At 40.2% G+C, this 22,217-nt stretch overlaps 1 protein-coding gene across 1 annotated transcript in view; it reads right to left on the minus strand.

The window, feature by feature from the left end:
• Positions 1–1,532: 1,532 nt before the first annotated feature.
• The window catches only part of tmtc2b (transmembrane O-mannosyltransferase targeting cadherins 2b), a 90,571-nt gene continuing 69,886 nt past the window's right edge, over positions 1,533–22,217 (minus strand). The window contains exons 7-12 of the mRNA XM_061772889.1: positions 21,430–21,508; positions 17,476–17,597; positions 12,445–12,526; positions 11,217–11,331; positions 7,785–7,848; positions 1,533–3,735 (exon numbers count right to left, since the gene is read on the minus strand). Of these exons, the coding sequence (XP_061628873.1) occupies positions 3,556–3,735; positions 7,785–7,848; positions 11,217–11,331; positions 12,445–12,526; positions 17,476–17,597; positions 21,430–21,508 (642 nt within the window). The 3' untranslated portion in view covers positions 1,533–3,555. The remainder of the gene's footprint in view (positions 3,736–7,784; positions 7,849–11,216; positions 11,332–12,444; positions 12,527–17,475; positions 17,598–21,429; positions 21,509–22,217) is intronic.

The raw sequence follows: 22,217 nt of genomic DNA on the forward strand, positions 1-22,217 counted from the left end.
TTTTTTTTTTTTTAAATTCTCAATTTATGAAATTCCACAAGTGCCCCACAAGTCAAATTTACAATTCGCCATCTTATATCAGCAAAATACAATTCCCGTTCTGGATGTAAAACAAAACAAAACAAACAAACCAAAAAAAACCAAAAAACAATAAGGTGGAGCAAGAAGCTCCATGTAATGCTTCTTCTATCAAGCAATAACATTGGCTAAATACTTCTCAGCATCCCACATCGTCATAGTGATAGTCCATCATAAAATACCAAATAATATCTACCTGATAACACTTGGCAGCTCTGAAAAAGCCCCGAGTTTTAACATTTGGTTGAACTTTGACTGCAGCGTAGCTTCAATAACTCTTTGAAAGCACTGTTAATGTCATTCTTTTTAAAGACAAAGTACTTTTTAAGTGTCCATACACTTCATTTTTCAAGACATTTGTGTATCACCACTTCTTTAGATGGTCAAACATGAAGGATTTCTGTTGACGGGATGTTGTCAATGAGTATTTAGCCTTGATTTATCAGAATCACTTTAATTCAAAGCATGCTATCGCAAACGTCAATTGGTGACATCTGTTGGAATAAGTAGTGAGGCACTTGAGGGGGGAATATGTTTGTGTCCAAAAAACCACAGAGAAAAGAAACCAAACTAATTAGCACCGTGAGTGCTGGCAGTGTAACTAATACTAACCTAATGTCGCAGCAAACAGGATTTGGTTTGTTGTTCCTTTGGAGAAATTTGGGGTATTTATTAGAAGGAAGGCCACTATTTATGGCAATACAATAAGATTTTTTTGGTACATGTAAACCGTTAGGCCATCACCAATCTGCTTCGGAATTAATTCCTTACATGTCTGGAACGGTTTAGTGGAAGTACTGATCATATCGTTCAAAAATGTAATCCTTCATTTGGTGTTGTGATGATGGTGGGTGTGAATCTGTCCTCAATGCCCACCAAACCAAAAGCCGTCTATTGGTGTCACCATAAGAACAAAGATCACCATCATTCATTCCTCATTATTTTTCATCTAAACTTTCCTCTGTTGGCCAGGGAAGCGTTTGCATTATTTATGCATCTGGACTCATTCGTCACCTGCTTGTACATTTCTACTGGGAAATGTCAAGCTGAAAGTGAACACACATTTCTTTAATGCAGAATGTAAGCACCACTGGACAGCTTGAGCAGCTTCTGTGTATTCTACTACAGGAAGAACATGCAGCGCCACAAGGTTGTACCTGGAATACACTGTATACCATATGTGGGCATGCTCGATACCCTCCACATATGGAAATGTTTACGTCTTCTTTGATGCTCTCTGATCAAAGCAGAGGAGCTCCGTTACTGTTATTTTTATGACATGCTTCAACAAATCTGCAGTGGAGGCAGACGTAAATGCTGTGTTAAATATGTTCCACAGCTTGCAAGACGACCCAATTAATTTTGACAGAAAAATACAAGAAAGTGGGATTGAAATGTCACCTAAATACATAAAGACTTGGTTCAGGTTGGACAAAACAAACAATCAAATCAAATGCATGACAGCATAAATTTATTAGGCCAAAAAAAAAGCAACATCAGGGAAATGTTCTATTCTGACACTGTTTTTTTTTTTTTTTTTTTTTAAAAAGGGCAAAAATGTTACAAATCTCAATAATATATACAAATACGACAACTTTCAAAAATAAATCTATAATTTAGCTCTGTGTAGACTTTTTTTTCTGCAACAATGCACCGCTTGAGATCCCTGAGCTGTGACACAGAGTGGGAAAATTGACTCAAGCAATTAGCACTTTGCTCAAAAACACTGTACAATAACAATTAAACACATGTTGTGACTACAGAGTGTGTGAGGCTGGGAAGGAAGGTGATTGGAAACAGCTTACATTTACACTTGTGAAAAATCACCAAACATGACATGACAAAGTTCAGAAAAAAACACATTCAAAACTGCTCCGTTTAGCTCATAATTTTAACTTCAAATAGACTTAAGAGTCTTAATGCCGGTCTGAAAACGTAACATTTTCTTCATTACGCATGTACAACACAGTGCCAGCTGGTTCTGTTGCTATAGTAACACAACACCAATAACTTAAGGGTTAGGTTCGAGACGGAATGAAATGTGTCTTCTGACGAGAATACAATTATCACCCGTTCTCCTCTATTATTGTTGTCCGTTACCTTGTCTCATTCTGATTGGCGTGTTCAGTGAGCAAGGTTTTTTTTTTTTTTTTTTTGCAGCCTTGAAGTGTGGAAACAAAAAGTGGGATTTTAGTCTTAAGACGTTTGAAACAGATATTTAATGATAAGCGACTCGCAAACGTTACCACCAATTCTGTACCAGTCATCATTCACAGAAGGTGCGTTTTGACTCAATTTATGCTGACAACAGGCGGACATGATTTAGGAAAAATGTACAACATTGACACGTAAAGACTGAGAACAAAAACGTGACAAGATGAGGTGAAAAAAAACAAACACAGTGAAGTAATCCAACAAATCTCTCTCTCTTTTCCAGACTACTTTTTCCCTGTAAGAGTTTCTGTTTAAAATACACAATTCGGGTATATATTAGGATTCATTTTATACAAACACAACAAATTCGTTTAGTCCATGACAAACACACGGATGAAGACTCTTCAGTCTTTGCATCCTATGATGTTAAAAAAAGGTCAGCATCGCTAAAGATAGCTTTTGCATTTGGTTAGAACAACTCCTTCACTTACTGATGTATTAAATAAAAGCTTCTGACATGTATGGGAGGTGGTGTCACCCGGACTCTCATACCAGTCCTTAAGTTGTTTACAACTTCCATGGGAAGGTAATTCATTTTTTCCATTTATAGCTCCCTACTTGTTGCATGAAGACTTCATTTCTGTAGAAGTTTAGAAATGTTTTCGACTGCTAAAAAAAAAAAAAAAAAAAAAAAAAAGTCTCAATGATTTTATCAGAAGGCATAATAAATATCACACAGGTCCTGGGTCCTTCTCCCTTTTACATTTTCACGCCTAATCTATAAACTGTAATTGGCAACAAATATACTACATTTAACTCTTCGAGGCTTTTATTGTGCTGCAACAGCGAATAAATAATTCCCTTTTCAAGTCTAAAACATTCCACCGTCCATATTTCTTCATACTATGATGTTTGTTTTGAAGTTTCACCTCAACTATTCTTTATTGACGTTTTGGGTAGCATTCTTTATTAGCATCCCGATTGTCTCCGTGTACTGACGGATGAAATATTTTATTCATTAAAAGGTGATAGAGAACGCCATCTCATTTCTTCAAATTCCTTCCCGATGTTAAAGGATGGTACCACATTACCACCTTCATTTCAAGTGCTGTAGTTAGAAAAAAAAAAAGAGCTACAATGACAACCAAACTTCTGACAATGTTTCTGTCAAAAGTTAAGGTATACGCAGGAGCCGTGACGAGGGTGCGAGGCCACCATCAAGACCTCTCTGTATTTGCAAATGTCCTCCCTGAGTCTCGTCCATGTCAACAAGATGAGCAACTCGAGTGTCATCCGTGTGCCAAGGAGGCAGGCAACAGGAGTTTAAGGGCTCGTGGTCTTCAGGCCTTGTTTCTCCATGATGTTCCACAACTTACGCAAGTTGGACTGGGTGATGGTGTCATCTGGTTTGAGGCGCAGTGCTCGGAGGTAATTAGCTTCAGCTTCTTGAAGTTTCCCATTGAGGTGTAGGATGGCTCCCAAGTTCATCAAGGCTGCAGGATACTAAAAGACAACCACAGAGGAGATTATATGATTCAAGTCTGCGTGGTGATGTTAGATAAATATGTGTTGCAAAGTCAGACTATATTTCAATGAATTTCTTGCCTTTTCGACAAAAGCCTGTCGGACTGTTTGGTCACAGCGCCAATGCAATTACTGTATATTCTACTAACGGCACTTGAAAATGTATTTACAAAAATGGCACTTGTAAGACACTTTCTACAACCTACAATATGTCCCGTTTCTGTACACACTTCTCTGGTGGCACATCTATTCCTAGGCAGTTCCTGCCATTGTTCTATATAAATCACTGGAGCTCCATCAGGGAGGATGGTGCAGCCATTTTCAGATCTCTGCAGAGACGTTACAATGCGTTCGTTCAAGTCTGGGCCATTCAAGGACATTCCCAGAGATCCAGCGTTGTCCCCAAGGCGCTACTTTGTTATCTCGACAGTGTTCTTGGTGTCATTGTTCTGTTGAAATGTGAACTTTTGTCCCGGGCTGAGGCCCACAGTTCACTGGAATAGCTTTGCATCAAAGATCTGTCTGTAGCAATAGTTTTGGCCAGGTGAAGAGCAGCGGTGCATGGGTTCCTCCCAATAAACCCCTGAGGAGCAGTGGGAGGCAGCGGTGCACCACTGGCGGATGAAATTCTGATCTTGTATCAGTTATTGGTCAAGGAAAACAACATCAGCAAAAAACCTGCAGGTGCGCGATGGAGACCGCTGTGCTCGTCGGGACTTTTCATGCTGCAGAATTGTTGTACTCTTGTCCCGATCTGTGACTTCCCACAATTTTGACTCTGAGGTCTACCTATAATTCCCTTGACTTCGTTGCTTGGGTTGTGCTCTGACATGCACTGTAAATGGTGGAACTAGGATACAAATAAAAACAGCAGATAAAAGAGCTCAGATTTGTTCTAAAAATACATCAGTTTTTTGATTTCATATTTATTTTTTGAAGTACAGGAAAATACATGCTTCCTCTTGGGAAGATGTCCCTTTTGTCAAAACGTATGCAAACCAGAATCTAATAAATGAACATTTTAAACGTTCAACAACTTAACATCATAAAATGAGCCATTAAACTGCACGGCTCAGCTGTTGTTGACCTCCAGCTCGGTCAAGCAGTCTTTTCTCATGTGCAGCTAGCTGTACAGCTTTGCGCCTTGGAAGCCCATGCTTCAGGTCAAAAGTATCCAACATGCCAATAAATCATTGCTTTTTCTGCATATAAATTGGCATCATGTCTTTGGCAATGTTCATCGTAATTGACTCTGACTTTTTCTTTGGGAAAAATAGTTAACACAAGGTTCGGAAAGTCACTAAATATGAAGTCACCAACACCACTAAGTTGGCAAGACTGACTCTTGACTCTGCTCTTGTAAACTTGCTCCTCTCTGTTTGCAGCCATGTTGCTCATCAGTGGCGATGCGCTTTGAACTACGGAAGCCACTCAAAATGTTTATTTAAAAAAAAAGTCTTTCTGACATAAATTTGAATCAAGCAAACAAATAATTCATTGTCCAGCCCTACGTGAAACCTTTCATAGGCGTAAGGTGAACCAATCCATTGAATTTAACTTCTATTAAGATGTAAAACAGCGCGTACAATAATAAAAAAAAAGAGCCCAAAAACATTTACTTTACCTACAAACCTTTTTCGAGGATTGTAGAAATAACAAAGAAAAGGAACAGATTTTGTTGAGAATTTTCACAACGAAGTCCGTCCCTCTGACCATGAGAGTGGCACTTACCAAGGGGAATGGCAACGGCAAAATTCACCTTCACCTGTTTTGAGTTTGAAATAAACGACATTTTATTTTTCAAATTAGGAAGGATTCAGTGAACTCCAGACGAAACTGGCGGGGCTCCGTACCTCCAACAAGGTTAAGAACCACCGATATACTGGAAGTACTCCACCACACATCAGTACCACTACCTCGCTCATTACCCCCTGTCCTGCCCTACCTGTCCTATTGTTTCATTGTCATATATGTAGATTGTTCAACTATTGTTCTGCTGTTGTTTGTATCCCCATTCCCCTTGTCTGTTCTGTCCCTCTGTCTGTCCCCTCACATCCTTTTGTGTCTGGCTGCATTTTCAATAAACGTCACAATAATAATAATAACAACAACAAAAAAGCCCCCCCTCCCAAAAAAAAGCCAAAAAACAGAACAAAAAAAAAACACAGCAACATTTTTCCAGCATAAAAGGCATACAGATCCACCATTCTGCATGAACAAGGAGCTGAAAAGGACAGTAAATAGTAAAAAAAAATAAACATCTCAGGAATGATCTGGGGAACCACGAATGAATGAGTTTTTTAAAATTTTGAATATTTGTTTTTTTTTTTTGGTATATAATTCCTATTTTTTTCGCTATAGGATTAATGTGTTTTTGATTATCATGGTCTTTTAAAACCCTATCATGTCGTGTACAACAAAATAAAAAAAAGTTCCATAATTCCGCCAACCATCATTATTTTATCATGATGCTGTCAAAAACGTATTTTTTTTCGTTGTTGTTGGTGCCAAGAAAATGATGAATTCAGTAACATATGAAGCAGTAAGGAGGGGGAAAAAAACCATCGGATTTTCAAAAAAAAAAAAAAAAAAAATCAAAATAAATCCTTGCAGAGCCTATTAAGTCCTGACTTAAATTTCCTCCTCCTCAACTCACCGGTAAAAGCTCAGCCAAAACGCGTCTTCGCTCTGCTTCATTCATACAGTACAGACGTCTCTGATTTATAGCCATACTCCTGCATTTTCCCCTTGCCCTGTGGCAGCACATGCGGCACTCTGCAAATGTCCCTCGTCCAAAGCCTTCATTTATTCCTCATTTCCTGCAGCTCTGCAACCTCGCCGCCTTCCAATCCTCTGTCATATAGCAGCAGAGGCAGAGCCAGATGTGCAGCACATTAGCCTGCTCCGTAGAGCAGCATGTGCTCATCTAAAGACCGAGTGTGAAATTCAGTCGGAGAATCATTGGCTCAAATAGAGCAAGTAGATATTAAGATAAATGATGCGATAGGACACTTTCAAAGGGAAGATAAAGAGCCATGCAAAGTCAGCTTCCAAAATGACTTAACTTGCTTAACTAGAGGGAATGGTAAGCCTTTGGGGGAAAAATCCATTAAATGGAGAGACATTTCCACTCAAACAGTGGAGACATATGCTCTTATTACAAAACATCAGTGCCCTTGGAGTAATTCCTCAAACAACTGACCAAGATGCACAAGGTACATGCCATAGGTCAAGACACGCTGAAGGTTAAAGAAGACGGGCACAGTAATTTTGCATTGGCGCAAGTGGGCGAGTCCCCAACCTGAACCTGTGGCAAATGAAGTCAGCTAATTTTTAAAGTGATTCAATTGCAAAATTAATATACAGTAATGTTGGAAGAAACATGTTACAAAAGTAAGATTAATTAGGTACTTGTTTTGCATTAATGTTGTAAAGTAAGACACCACAAACAAAATGTTACCCTTTAACATTTCATTATAGTGCATTACTAATGCTACATTTGCCCAAACCAGATGTCTTTTCTCCGGATGTCCAATTTTGGGACCAACAAAGTCTTCAGGCAGCCATTTTAAAATCTCTTGCGACGTGTGTTATTAAGCTTTGTCATTATTATCACTGTTGTCGTTACACTTTCGGACTACTTTTGTTGAGATAACATTGTATTTTATCATCAGTAATCCTGGAATGGTTTATTCCAATCATGTTTTCCTCTCACTGTAGAGCGACTAATACCGAAACGTTCCGTTTTAAAGCTCCCAAAGAATGGCCATGTTGAATTTAACGTGAAGATGTCAAGGAGTTTGTATCATTAGTGCTTGTCATGGCCATGTGCCGCTACCTTTGAAGATGATGGACCAACAAACCTCCAGTCTTAGCAAAATCCCTCATTTCTAAGAGAGTCACTGAACATGAAGGCACATTGGACAGTAATATGGGCGAGATTACTGAAAAGCCACGCAGTCTGTGATAACCCACCATCTACCAGCTGCAACGGTAATGATAATGATTAGCCCATAGTCTGCACTCACGTTTGGTCTCAGGTTTGCTGCTTGTCCGTAATACTTCTCAGCTGCTACAGTCAGGCTGGCTTGTCTAAAAAGGCAAAAGAGAAAGAAGCAGTTATTACTCATCTTTATTACCCACATACTCAGAGGAGGCCTTCAACCTGCCGTGTTTACGGCTGCACGGTGGTCACGAAGAAAATAATGGAGGGGACGACAGGAGGCACGAGAATAAGCTGATCCATGTGCCTCAATGTTTCTCATTCGATAGCATCTTTGTATATGGTTGGATCTTTGCCTTGATTACATCTCATTTGAGTAATACAGTGCAAGCACTTTTTTTTTTTTTTGCTAATTGAATCTTGAGTTCAGGACTCAGCGCAACATGAGGCTGACTCCATGTAGTAGTAGTAGTAGTGTAGTAGTGTAGTAGTGGATCAGGGGACGATAACATTTAGCTTTTTCTTTTCTTTTCGTTTTTTTTTTTTTTTTTTTTTAAACCAAGTCAAGGACAGCGAGGCGTTCGTGGCTGCTGGTGGAGCCCCTTCTTTCCGGGTGATCAAAGGAGGCAAGCTTTCATGTTGGCTGTTGTGGTCAATTATAAGCTCACTTGCTATTTAAAATTCCAGGTAAAAGGGCATTCAAAAATCACTAGGGTTCCATTGACAATAAACAGTGATGCATGTTTGGTTTTCTTCTGAAAAAAAAAAGAAACTAATGGCATGAGTCTAATTACGGTGAAGTGAAAGAAGGCAATTAAAAAACTATTTCGACTGAGGTATTGCGACATTTGGCCATTACGTCCGCATGTAGTGGAAAACCAAGAAATGTTTGTTCATTCTGCCAGAAGGTCACTGGTCAGATTGAGTGTAGGTCAGGGCTCCCAAGTTCTCCCACATCAAACTTATCCGAGCATCCATTCCTGTGTGCACTGAGGCACAGTCGTACTAGAACAAAAAAGGGCCTTCACAAAACTCTTCCCGCAAAGATGGGAAGCTTATTATTGTCCAAAATGAAAATGGCAATGATCCATTCATTGATTTTATATTATATATTATTAGAATTTCATAGTGCATATAAACAATAATAGCACACTGTCGATTTAAAATAAGGTCCACTAATGTTGCTTTACCATTACAAAGTAATAAGACTTTTTGTTTTACCTCCAAAAGCATGTTAACTCAAGAGCAATTCAGACACAGGCAGGGAGATATGCTGGATTGTTATAAATGGCTTGATTTTACTTCTAACAACAACCATATGTTTGTTTGCCATTATTTAGAAGACATATTATTTATTTATTTATTAAAAAAAAAAAAAAAAAAAAAAAGAGGATTTCTTGTTCAACCCATCGCTAAGTTTGGCAGATGTTGACTGGAATGCTACCAAAACATGACTGAAGGCGCTAAGGCTGCCAAGCTGTAGTGAGCAGAAGAATGTATGAGACAGGGGTTGCCAAACATACAAGCAAGTACCTTATTTAAAGCTGAGGAAAAATATGAGATTACAAAGAGACAAATGAACTGCTGAATGAGTGATCTTATTCTGACAAATCTTGTTTTGCAGGCAGTTTATCTCCCTAAGACGTACAAATCACAGCGCAAACAGTATTAGTTTGTGCATGATAATGCTACTGACTGAGCTAATTGGCATTTGGACTAAAACCATGGTATCCCTATCTGTTGAGTGTGTTGTTTTTTTGAAAATTCACCATTCAGCTAAACTGCTATATAAATCGTAAGGGTACAAGTACATACGATTACGGGTTTAAGCCAATTCTGACATTTTGTGCAGGAAGATTGAGACCAAGCCAAAAAAGCACAGACCGGCATACGTAACATCGTGACATGCTTGTAATTGTCCAGATATGCTGCAATTTGACATGACAGAGAACATAAGGCCTCTAGGATGGGAACTCATCTAAGAGGTGAATGGCAAGGGTATACTGGTTTTTACTTTTTCCTTGGCTGTGATAAAATAGCTTACTGTATCATGTCACATAATTTGACACACAGCATTAAAGGTACAGAACTCCCGAGTGGCTTTTGAGCATTACACAGCCTATTGTTCAAAACTGACAAGACCAACTAGTGTCAATATAGAGGGTGGAAAGGGAAAAAAGCTCATAGGACTCGTTTAAAGGAGTAAGCATTCAATTATTAGTTTTGTAGAAAAATGACCAGAAGCGCCCAGGAGTGCAATAAAAGACATTTGCAGATGTAAGCGTTAAATGGCCTCCTTTTGAGAAGTATCTCTTCCCCTAACAACTGGAGGCCTTTCCACATCGACACCCAACACAAACACATCGAGAGCGTGAGCTGTGGAAGAGTCAGGCATCAGGCCAAACATGGAAAGAGGAAAGCCTGAGTGAGCATTACTTCAAGTCGAGTCTCTCTCTCTGTACGTATGTTTACATGTCACTAAAGCAAATGAGATTATTGGGTTAGCCTGATTTAATGGCTTTCGAGACACCAAAAATGAATGATTTCATCAAGTCACAGGCATAGCACGAACAATCTCAGCATGTAAACATACTCAAGGCCAAATATGGCAAGAAACTAAAAAGTTTATACCAGCAGAACAATCTTCGAGAGTGGGAGAACACAGTCAGGTCATTTAGATTTATTGGAACACAGGTGGACATGAGTGTATTGCAGGTTTCCAAGTTTCCCAGTAGGCATCAGCCATTGCATTTCTGTCAAAAAAGGGCCATAACAAATCTGACAATTCTTGGCAAGACCTTTCATTAAGAAGCACTACCTCGGCAATTTATCACCATCATTCAAGATTCTATCAGAACACAACGTAGGTTGTACTGTATATGAAGCATATGAGCAAATATTGGGAGTGTAAGGCTCTTGGTTGACATTCTTATTGCTGAAAGATGATGGCGGTGAACACTGCATGGTTATCTATGTGAAAAAGACACCTGGATAAAAACTTATCAAAGGATAACAGCATTTTGAAGACTTTTGAAACAATTTCTAAAAGGGGATGTTTAAAAAAACAAACAAAAAAAACAAGTGTTCTTGTCCCATCTACAAACTGAAAAACAAATCTTTGAAAATGAACCTCATCAGGTATTCAAAAGATGGTTTCTTGATAAATGATCTTTCATTGATGTATTTAGCGCCAGATTCTTTTTCATGGCTTGCATTCAGAAAAACAACCTGGACCTGGTGGCCCCCTAACACTTCATTGTTCAGGCCCCTCAGCTGGATGATGTACTTTTATTTGGAAGTGGCAAGGGAAAGTGAGAAAGCGCAGAGGAAAATATACAGCTGAAAATCTCACTGCGACCACAGAAGTGCAGTCAAGTCTATCGTACTCGCCGGAGAGAAACCATGCAGACATGGCACACATCCATCTTTCACAAACAGCTTTCCCTTAACTCAACTTAACGAATGGACTACACAGTAGAGATGCCTCAAATGGAAAGAAGCGCAATCCAAAACCTACCTGAGCATGTGAGCGGCACTGAAGACCACATCGAACTCCCCGCTGTCGAAGTGCGCCGCTTTCTGCGCCATCTCTGCCGCTTCCAGCAGGCGCGATTCTTCCAACAAAAACTGACCTGGGAGCGCAACGGAGAACAGAGGTGCATTGTTGAAAGGCAGAGGGGAACTCTGGAGAGAAATATAACTGACAGGAGTCAGTGGGAGGACATTAACCCGCTAAAAGTCTAGATACGAACAAAACGGAACGATGACTAGGGCTTGGGCGATATCGCAAAGAAAAGATGCGCTTTTGTCACAATTCTTCAACTTTTTTCAACTGCAAGTTTGAAAGAAACTGCACTGAAAACTGAAGTTTGAGAGTATTTCAACATTTTACTAACGTGTAATTAGTAAATTGAAGACAATTTTAAAAAATGAACATAGAAAAATATTCAAACTTTAAAAATGTTTACCCAACAGTACAACAAATGTAGGCAAATGTAAAATAACACGGTGAATTAGTTTCGTCTTGACTGAGTGTTTTTGCATGTATGCAAGACCCCAAAATAAACACTTTGCCTTCCACAACTTGCAGATGGAAGTGGAGAAGAAAAGCGTAGACTCTGATTGGCTGGAGTTAGCACATTTCTGTCATGTTTGATGGAAGAAATACGCACACGGCTAATCATGGTGATTGACCGGAACTTTATCTCCATCTCTAATGGCGATCATTTAATCGCCTAGCCCGACCGATAACGATGATAAAATTCCTCGGGCCCAACTGTTCAGACTAATTAACTGCAGAATACAGAAAATGCACTGTGAGAAAATATATTACTTTGAACTTAGACGTACCTTGTTTAGAGGAGGATTTAGAGGGGAATGAGTATTTCATACTGTGTTGACTTTGGTTTTCCCCAAATACTAGAAGCATTCAGTGGATGGAGAATTTATCTCAAAGGTGTCGATAACTCAAAGATATCCACACTTCATATGTAAAGCCAATATTGAGCATATAAAGCGCCTCAGAACAATGCTTACCAAGAGGCTGATTCCAACATATTAGAAATAGCTCAATAAACAAAAAACAATAAAGAAAATCAATTCAGTTGAGTTGTTGTCTCCTAACACGCTGGCTTCCCGCCTAAATATACTAATGCATAATATACTGCATGTGTGTGTTACTTGAGGAAATAAAGCTGGGATCAAGATATGTCCAAATGAAGTTGAGTAAACAAATGACTACTTACCATAATGCATGTAACAGTTGCCCTTTGTGGGATCCAGCTGGATGGCCTTCAAGAAGTACCTCTCTGCTTCTGATTTCTGCCCCTGAGACGCATTAACCAGTGTCATTACTACTCTTTCGGTTGCCTTATGAAACTGTTCATTCCAATAAAACCACACTCAACTCGACAGTCAAAATATCTTTGTGTATTTCTAACGTCTCCCCGAACCGCAGCCTCACTTTAACAATAAATCTTAATAAATACACATGCACTCTTGCTACTTCTCCAGGCTCATGTGTCAACATACAGTACGTGTGGTCACTCGTGATGCAGCCGACGAAACGGGGCAAAGGCTCGTTCATTACACTTTGATCAGTGCAAATAACACATGTGGACCGTAACCACTGTTCGCTGGTGTGTATCTTAGCGGCTCTGTGGGGCAAAGGAAAGTGGATGCAAAGAAAACGAACACTGAACTGAGAGATGGATGCGTTAATGCATTTGCATTGATTGTTCGGGTGAAGACGAATATGTCGCGGACGACCAGACATTCATCCGCCGTCTGTGCTGTGAAAGGTGAATAGTCACTAGCATGAAAAACAAATAATAATTTTCCATGCTTTGTAGCAATGTTTTCTACTTCTAAACGCCATACATATTTTTTATTTATTTAAAAATCCAAAAACATTTGGTGAAAATGAAGAAAGAGGTACCCCCCCCTTTGGGCCCATGACAACATGAAAATATTTGTAATATGTTCCAACTAAATCTGTGAACTAGTTTTCTTATTACCGGTACCCAAACAATAAACAGCAAGAGACTGATAACGATCAATCTATTTGATCCAGTGAGAGAGTGATAATTAGCACACAAGTGTGCATGGTATGTGCATATATTCTGTAGGTTCAGCCTATACAAAAAAAAAAACAACAACTCAAAAACAGGACTTCATTAAAAACAAACCCACAAAAAAGGCCCTAGTGGACTTTGAATTGTCAATCAAAGCTACGAAAAACGAGCAGCTGGCCAAGAGAAGTGCAGCACATTCAAATCTCATTCAGGCACCAGATGACATCTGATCAAACAAACCACAAACAGCAGCCGTCTATGAGAGCCTGCTTTAGCATTAACAAGGCAGTCATAATTAGAATGTGTTTGCTTTAAAGGATAATAAGCCCGGCATGAATAATGCATTCACAAAGCCCTTATAGGCTTTGGATAAAGTTCTTTATTTTGGCACCATACAATCAGCAGACTCTCGTATGAATGCTGGTACAGTTTTTAGTGAATTGCAGATCGAACGAATGAATTTTCGAATGTAATCAAACTTTTAATCTCAGAAATAGGAGTTGAGAGTGGATAGAAGATGTGGCTTGAGACACGTCTTAATGTAATTTATCAGATGGGACGAGAACAGACAAAGACTGTAAAGTCATAAAGCGTGTACCAGACAGATGAAGAAAATATCATGAATACTATAGATGCAGATAAAGGTTGTTTAGTTAAATCAAACAGCCTGTCTCAAATTATACAGGACTCTGTACAATACTTATAATGCATGGGAATCCAAAGCTAATGTGCGCATATACAGTATGTACAGTGTCTCACATTCTCTACTGGGATGAGAAATCAGGTCCCAAATGACAAAAACAACAAAAACCAAAACAATTCACAGAGCGCTATATTTTTTGTTGTTGCTTGTTTGTTGTTGGTTACTTCCTGGATCGTGGACGGTGCGAACTACAGCATCCACACTAGAGTGACAGTCTTTATCACAGCTTCCATAAGGCAAACAGAATCAGGATCAGGATTCAAATGATACGATTCAGACAAAATACCACAATGGCTTTCCTGGCTCGACTTTCTTTGAACAGTAAGAGTAGCTCCTCGATGTGCCGGCTCAGCAACTCCGTACACCAGTTGACTAACATGCATGTGATAAGGTGTTCATTCACTAATCAGTTCGATAGAAAGACAACAGACCTTAATTACTTGTGCTGGGACAAGGTGTTACGACACTAAAAAAGAATCCCACTGCACAACTCGTTAGTAGCACTGCCTTGCTCATTTCCCACATCCTGTCCTGTCCTGTCCTGCCCTTTTCTGTCCTCTCTTAATCTGGTTCTCTTGGGTTAGTTGTTGCATGTCCTCACCGGGTGGTCCACCCCCCACCCCCCAATCAACAAATAACTGTTGTAATGTTACTTGTGTCCAAATATCTAGACTGCCTCACTATTGTTCTGATGTGGTTTTCACCCCTAGTCCCCTTTTCTACTCTGTCCCTCTGTCTGTCCCCTAAAACCCTTTTCTGTCAGGCTGCATTTTCAATAAACATCAGAATAATGAAAACATTAAAAAGTATTTCAAACCGCCCTGTTGCACAACAAAGCTTCCAGCACAAAGGCATACACATCCACCATTCTTCAAGGCCATTCATCTGAACAGGACAGGTTTAAAAAAACAAAAACAAACAAAAAACAAAAAACAACAAAACACTATGTAGCTCTCACTCCAGCGTGCTTCTTATTCTTAGGTCTTCAACTGTGTGTGCAAGCAGTCTGACACACATTGTAATCCCTAAGATCTCTATCTCACGGGCGGAGACGTCGTTGAGACCGCCAAGACTGATCAGTTGCTGCGACTCCGGGATTTGGGAGACCAAAATATGGCTTAGGCTCTCATCCGGAAGATGTCTGGAAGACGTCTCGAGACAACAAGACAACCAATTCACCCTGAAGTCGCTGATATAGGCCTAGATACAGTGTGTGTGTGTGTGTGTGTGCGCGCTCGCCATATATATATATATATATATATAGTTAAATATCTAAAATATATTATGTATGTGTTCGTCTGTCGTTTTTTTGTGCTCCGCCGGGACTGGGACAGTCCTCTAATGAGGAAAACGCTTTAACGCCCATAAAATATAAAATATCGGCACAATTGTTCTAAAAATTTCAGAGGTTGAAATGTGCACATGTTAAGGTTTTTCTCCATCGTGAGCATATAGAGGAGGCCCCAAAAGACCCGCGTCTCCCTGGCGAGCCGGCTAGTTTCCAGGAGTCTCCAGGAGACTACGCCGCAACCACCAGAGACGAGTCACCACCAGGTTGCCAACTAGTCTCCAGGCTAGTGAGTTAGGGGTCTAAGGTAAAGTGGAGGCGGAGGCGTGGAATGGTTAGCACATCGAGGCGCGTAATGATGAGATTACATCTCTCGCTTCCTTCCCGACAAGCAATACATTCTTGACGGTGCCACAGCTATCAGCTCTGCAACCCATGTCCTCCTTTCCCTCAACCCTTAATGACCCCGCCGCTAGGCTTAATCTCTAAGACTCTCCACTGTGCACTTCCACCACCCCAAGTGCATCTGGAGCATTGTCATCGCGAGTAATTTTGCCACAGGAGAGTGCACAAGTGGGCGAAGACAGATGACCAGGATACAGGGCTGGTCGTATATCCATTTCCCTACAGTGAATCAGTCTCGTAATTAAAAAGACTCTTAGATGTTTGATTAAGAATACACGTGTCACAGTGGTCAAGCCCAAATAATTACATTCCCTTCGGTGTTGGCATTGTTTGCACTAATACAATCATATGTGCTCAAAGCTCATTTTCCGTCCATCATTGTCAAAATCTACACAAATCTATCCCTTAAGATTTGAACTGTAATACAATAATAGTCAACTAAATAACATGCAATTATCGTAACGGATAACCGAGTGCTTTCCCATGGTAGACTTAAAAAAAAAACAAAAAAACATCATAACACTCCTTTGTTATTCCCAGAGACTGTGCTTGGGAAAACAACTTGGTTTCATATAATTTATGATGAAGGGCTCTTGCACGGAGAGTAATTTATGCCATCTTGACAAGCAACTTTTATTTGAGATCACAGCAGAATAATTCTGAAGTCTGGCCATCAATTTGGCGACAGATGGGAAGAATGTGGGTCACAAATAGCATAATAGTACTGTACACACGGCTGCCAGCATGATATCAATTCCCGCTCACCGAGCATAGGTGTGAATGGTTGTTTGTATTTTGTGCCCTGTGATTGACAAGTGATTCATTTAAGGTGTCGTCTGTTGGTGAGCAGAGACAGGCTCCAGCTCACCGGTCACATTGAATACGATAGTGGAAGAAAATGAATGGATGGATGGGACAAATCAAAGGAAATGGACAAACAATTGAAACTGTCTTGATGTGATGTGTGTTAGTCGGTCGGACCCAGAATGAAGAAAGAAGATTGCTTCAAATAGAAAGCTGTCTAATAGTAGTATTAGTTAAATAGTAGTATTAGTAAAATTCTGCACGACTGCAAACTACAAGCACAATTACTAACATATTGTTTAGTTCGCTTCTTTGATTGTGTCAAAATTGAGAATTATCAAACTTGTAAGGGCACAATCATATTGGATATTATTATCATTGTGCAAAGGACATTGTGGTCGATGTACTGTATGATTGTTTTCCACCACGGTCCTATAATTTTTCAGTTGCAGGGGCCAATATGGCAGCGAGACTTAGTCTGAAAAAATGGCATTAAATCTGAACATTCTATTTTCATAGCTGACAAAGAAGCTCCCTTTCACTCTCCCGCACACTATTAGTAAAAGGTTGGAGAGGCTGACAGAAAGTCAGTGATAAAAAGACTACAAAAAGGGAGGAATGGAATGATATCAATAACTACTGAATACAAAAAGTCAGCGAGACAAATTCAAAGTCACAGGTACAGTATATTAATACATTAGACTGGATCAAATGATAAGATATGCCAATAATTACTGTATGTGTTGTAGAGGCAGATAAATAATAGCTTGTAGTAGCAGATGTAGAACGTAGTGAAAGATTTTGAAATGAATTCCAGTCTAGGGAAATATTTATCTAGTAAGCTGTAGCAAAAGCATCAGCAGAACCCCGCTAAGTGTATTGTATTCAGTTATTTTTGCATATGCCTTCACTCATGAGAGGCACAATTTGTCATGATTTCCTTCCTAAGTAACATAATCATCGCTTGAAAGGCCAAACAAAAGAGGGGAGGGAAAAGGCTTACTGTCGTAGCCAGGAGTTTTCCATAGGTGAGGTGTGCAGGAATGTGGTCCGGCTTGGCTCGCAGGGACTCTCGGTACCAGTGTTCGGCTTCAGTCAGTTTGTTTAGTCTCATATAGGCCTCTCCTGTGAGGGCGAAGGAAGGGATCGGGTCAGGGTTCAAGCTGTCAAAGGTTAAGAAATCACACATCTGCTGCTTGCGCTGCTATAGATTTCCAGGACAGAAACCTCTGATCAGGACCTCTGATCCCGGGAGGTGGGATGTCACGCAATTAGGCCGGCAAAAAATGAAACATTTATTCAAAATGCTACATTCATACTTAGCCTCACCTCGCGAATGTTTTAGATTCTTGTAAAGACGTACTTCAGTGTGTGATTTGAGGAACGTATGTTAAGTGCTATCTCACCCTGCCTCATGTGTCAGACATCATTTGACACCAGCAAATCTGACCCTCTGCCTACTCACACCTGAAAAAACAATAACATCTCGACAAAAGCCATCAGGTGACGCCTGTATTATTGCAAGAAGTTGACAACATTGCATGGTAATTCTACACAACGCAGTCCAGAATGCATTCGGGGAATGAGGCTTTGCGTATCCCAGGTGTTAACACTTCACTTGAGCTTTTGACATGGTTTGCATATGCAGCTGCTCGGCTCTGATCCACTGTCAAACAACTGGAATTGAGGGGACACTTGAAAATGGTCGGGATTACGACTAATCCTTCCACTGATAAGAAAATATGATATGCAACAGGTGAGACACACATACAACAAACATTCACAAACACTTCCTGAAGGAGCAGTAACACAGGGTAGTGTGATGATGTAATGGTTTAGAAAATGATCTCCTTATTGTGTTTAATCTGTAATTATTTGCTTGAGATAGTTATAAAATCAAACGTGTGTTAGCTATATGCATACTTAACCTAGTTCCACTGCACTCTGTCGTGAGCCAAGCAATAATTGACAACATGTCGGTAAAGATAGAAATCTGAGGAATGTGTTAACTATCACTATGGAAGCTGAGTCCACACTAGATGCTGACATGTCTACTTTTCAATGTATTTGGCAGTTGGTAACTGCAGTTTAACGACACATTAGAGCCAACTACTTGACTGGGAGCGGAGAAGTATGAATTGCAACCTGTGACCATTTGTTTGTATTATAGTATTAGGGCTTTGTCATTTGGTGACAATTCCTACCTTTAATTTATATTACATTGGATGCAAGGGTCTATGTATACTTTATCTAAAAACAACAACAAAAACAATAGTACAACTTTACCAATACTTTGTTGAGGTCTGTTCCCCTTTGACCTTTCAAAACAAACCTTAACTGTCTGGAAAATCATGAAATCGCCATGTGGGCTCATCATCAGGTGGAATGACTGGATAAATGCTACATGCCATTCTCAACTACATCTTATTAATATCATCATTTCAGAAAAAGCTATGTTTAAAGTTGCAGCAAAGTAATATTTAAAAACAATATATATTTTGACTCCAGGACTCCCCTTGTAGATATTCAGCGTAATTCACTTTTAAATTACTGTTGTGAATACAAATTACAGCAGCAAACACACATTTATTAAGAGATGGCAACAAGATAAGCCGAGCCAAAAAATAATCAAAATACTATGCTAAACACTAAGCACACTAAGCTATCACATCAACCATCCGCTGTCAATACACTTAAAATGTTTCTAACATTCCACACAGGCCAGCACAATCGTCACTGTACACCAAGATGTGACACTGAGTCTGAAGCCCAAAGCAGCCATGGAGTGGAAAATTCCTCAGCTCACCAGAGAGCATTGGCGTGGGCATGAGGGGAGCGCAGGGAATGGACGTGAAAACAGTTCTAAGCAGGTGCGCCAGTGGTGCAATTTCAGCTTTGGGGACACACAACCCTCATGTGCTGAAGAAGAAGAAGAAAAAAAGCTCAAGTCTCTGTTACAAAGCTGCTCCTTCATGGCAAATTGAGCTTTCATCAACATTTTGACATCATCTCAGCAGCTCAGTCAAATTGCATGTCACCAACAAATTAGTGAACCAGTGGCACTACCAAGTCTGGTTCGCGGACCTCTACGAGTTGGCCTATGAAAGAGGAAGAAGGGGGAGGCAGGAAGAGAGAGGAAAAAAAGGTGGAGAGGGAGCAGCCGAGCCTGCAGCAGCTGCTCTCCAGCTGGAAACTAACAAGACGGCTTCTTGCTGTAGTGGAAATCATTCAACTTTCTTGAGCACTTTTAAAGGTACCACTTTCAGGTCCATAAACATTGCAACGTCAACACAATTTCCAACTTTTTGGCTCTACAAAAACACCACAATGGATTTGAAATGAACAAGATGTTGAGTTTTAATTTGACTTTGTATCTACAGTACATCCAAATCAGGTGAAAGGTGTAGGATATAGGATATAGGTCACCCACTTTTTAAGGGACCAAAATTAATGAGACAAAATTAACAACCATAAATTAAACTTTTTTCACTTTTTAATACTTGGGTTGCAAATCCTTTGCAGTTAATGACTGAAGTCTGGAACGCGTCGACATCACCAGACGCTGGATTTCATTCCTGGTGATGCTCAGCCAGGCCTCTCGTACTAGAACTGTCTTCAGTTCTTGTTTGTTCTTGGGGCATTTCCCTTCAGTATTTCCTTCAGTTTGTGTAATGCATGCTCAACCGGGTTCTGGTCAGGTGATTGACTTGGCCGTTGCATAACATTCCACTTGTTTGCCCTAAAAAACTCTTTGGTTGCTTTCGCAGTGTGCTTCGGGTCATCGTCCATGTGCACTGTGAAACGCCGTCCAATAGGTTCTGAAGCATTTGGCTGACTATGAGCAGGTAATATTGCCAGAAACACTTCAGAAATTATCCTGCTCCTTTTGTGAGCAGTCAAGGAAACCAGTTCCATTGGCAGCCATACACGCCCACCTGGCCATGACACTACCACCACCATGCTTCACCGATGAGGTGGTATGTTTTTTTTTTTTTATCATGAGCAGTTCCTTTCCTTCACCATACTCTTCTCTTCCCATCACTTTGGGACATGTTGATCTTTGTCTCATCCGTCCATAGGATGTTGTTCCAGAAGTGTAAAGGCTTTTTTAGATGTTTTTTGGCAAACTCTAATCTGGCCTTTCTGTGTTTGAGGGAGGCTCACCAATGGTTAACATCTTATGGTGAAGCTGCTGCATTCATTCTGGTGAAGTCTTCTCTTGTTTTTTACACACACACAGCTACCTCCTGGAGAGTGTGCTTGACCTGGCCAACTGTTGTGAAGGGGTTTTTCTTCAACAGGGAAAGAATTCTTGGGTCATCCAACGCAGGTGTTTTCTTTGGTCCTCCGGGTCTTTTGGCGTTGCTGAGCTCACCGGTGCATTCTTTCTTTTTAAGAATGTTACAAACGATGGATTTGGCCAAAATGAATGTTTTTGCCATCTCTCTGATGGTCATGTTTGTCTTCTTTAGCCTAATAATGGCTTGCTTCACTGATCGTGACACCTCTTTGGATCTCATATTGAGAGTTGACAGCAAAAGAGTCGAAATGCATATAGCACACTTGAAACTCCAGAACCTTTTATCTGGTGTTTGTAAATGGGATAAATGCTTGCTAAAGTAAGATATCATGAGGTACACTGAGGTCTCGCGATAGGCTGATATCTGGAATTATGTAATGCTTGACGGCTGTTCAAACTCATGTTTTTTGTGGCTTTCAAAACCCATTTTTCCCAATACTATGCTCAGAGTCTGAATTGTATCCCCTCGATTCAGCCTTAGTGGTTCCACTGTTATAATTATTGTATGTTCAAATAAATGTACTTGAAGAGTTACAGCGGCCTGAAATCCTCCCACATATAACCTATTAGCCTTGGTTCAGCTGAGTGTTATTTCCCACACAGTAAAAAAACAACAGCTGCAATTCTTTCAGCGCTGAAATAAAAAGCAGTTCTTACCCATCATGTTGTAGAGGCTCTGCGGTGCAAATTGCCTTGGCATCTTCTGTATTGCTTGTTTAAAGATGGAGAGGGCCTCCTGTGAATGACACACATAGAAGAAAAGAAGGTGTGGGATGTTTGCCTTAGACTGGAGCTTGGGTCGCCTGCAGTCAATACAAAGCGTGGAATTGGGGGGGATGCTTGGAAGCTGGTTGATACAGAGCTGAGGAGGAAGGAAGGGTCTGTTCACAGCGTCACGGCTATTAAGACGACCAGAGTGTGGTTTCACATCCTGTGAATGGGAGCAACGATTCACCTCAGAGTTGCCTGCAAATTAAATGGTCAAAGGATCTGGAACCAGTTTACTGCTGAAGCTAATGGTGTGGTCAAGAGGTCAGATTTCAGCCAACTCTCAGTCTCTAGAGTGAAACGGAATCTGCAGAGGCTCCTGCTGTATTCCCAATTCTTATGTCAAGTGGTAATAAGCAGAATTGGAACCACTGCCACATGAGTCTTTAGTGGTTTGAAAACAAATGAAGTGTTTCAAAACAGCCTCAGGTTTATCTGCTCAAAATGTACCCTTCAACAGAAGGAATTATAGAAAATATGTACAGAACACATTTCCCCAAGGGTTACTTTAGCTACTGCCTATATTTGATTTCCCCATTTGCATGTAAAGGCAAAGTCTTCCTTTTGCTTCCCCTGCAAAAGAATTACAAAAATGTATTGGCGTATGTTTTGTGCCTAATTGTTTTAGCAAACTGAATGGTTTATATATAATGCATGTTGATGAGGGTTGGCTCCAT

Source organism: Phyllopteryx taeniolatus, chromosome 5 (assembly GCF_024500385.1).
Source record: "Phyllopteryx taeniolatus isolate TA_2022b chromosome 5, UOR_Ptae_1.2, whole genome shotgun sequence".
Lineage (NCBI taxonomy): Eukaryota > Metazoa > Chordata > Actinopteri > Syngnathiformes > Syngnathidae > Phyllopteryx > Phyllopteryx taeniolatus.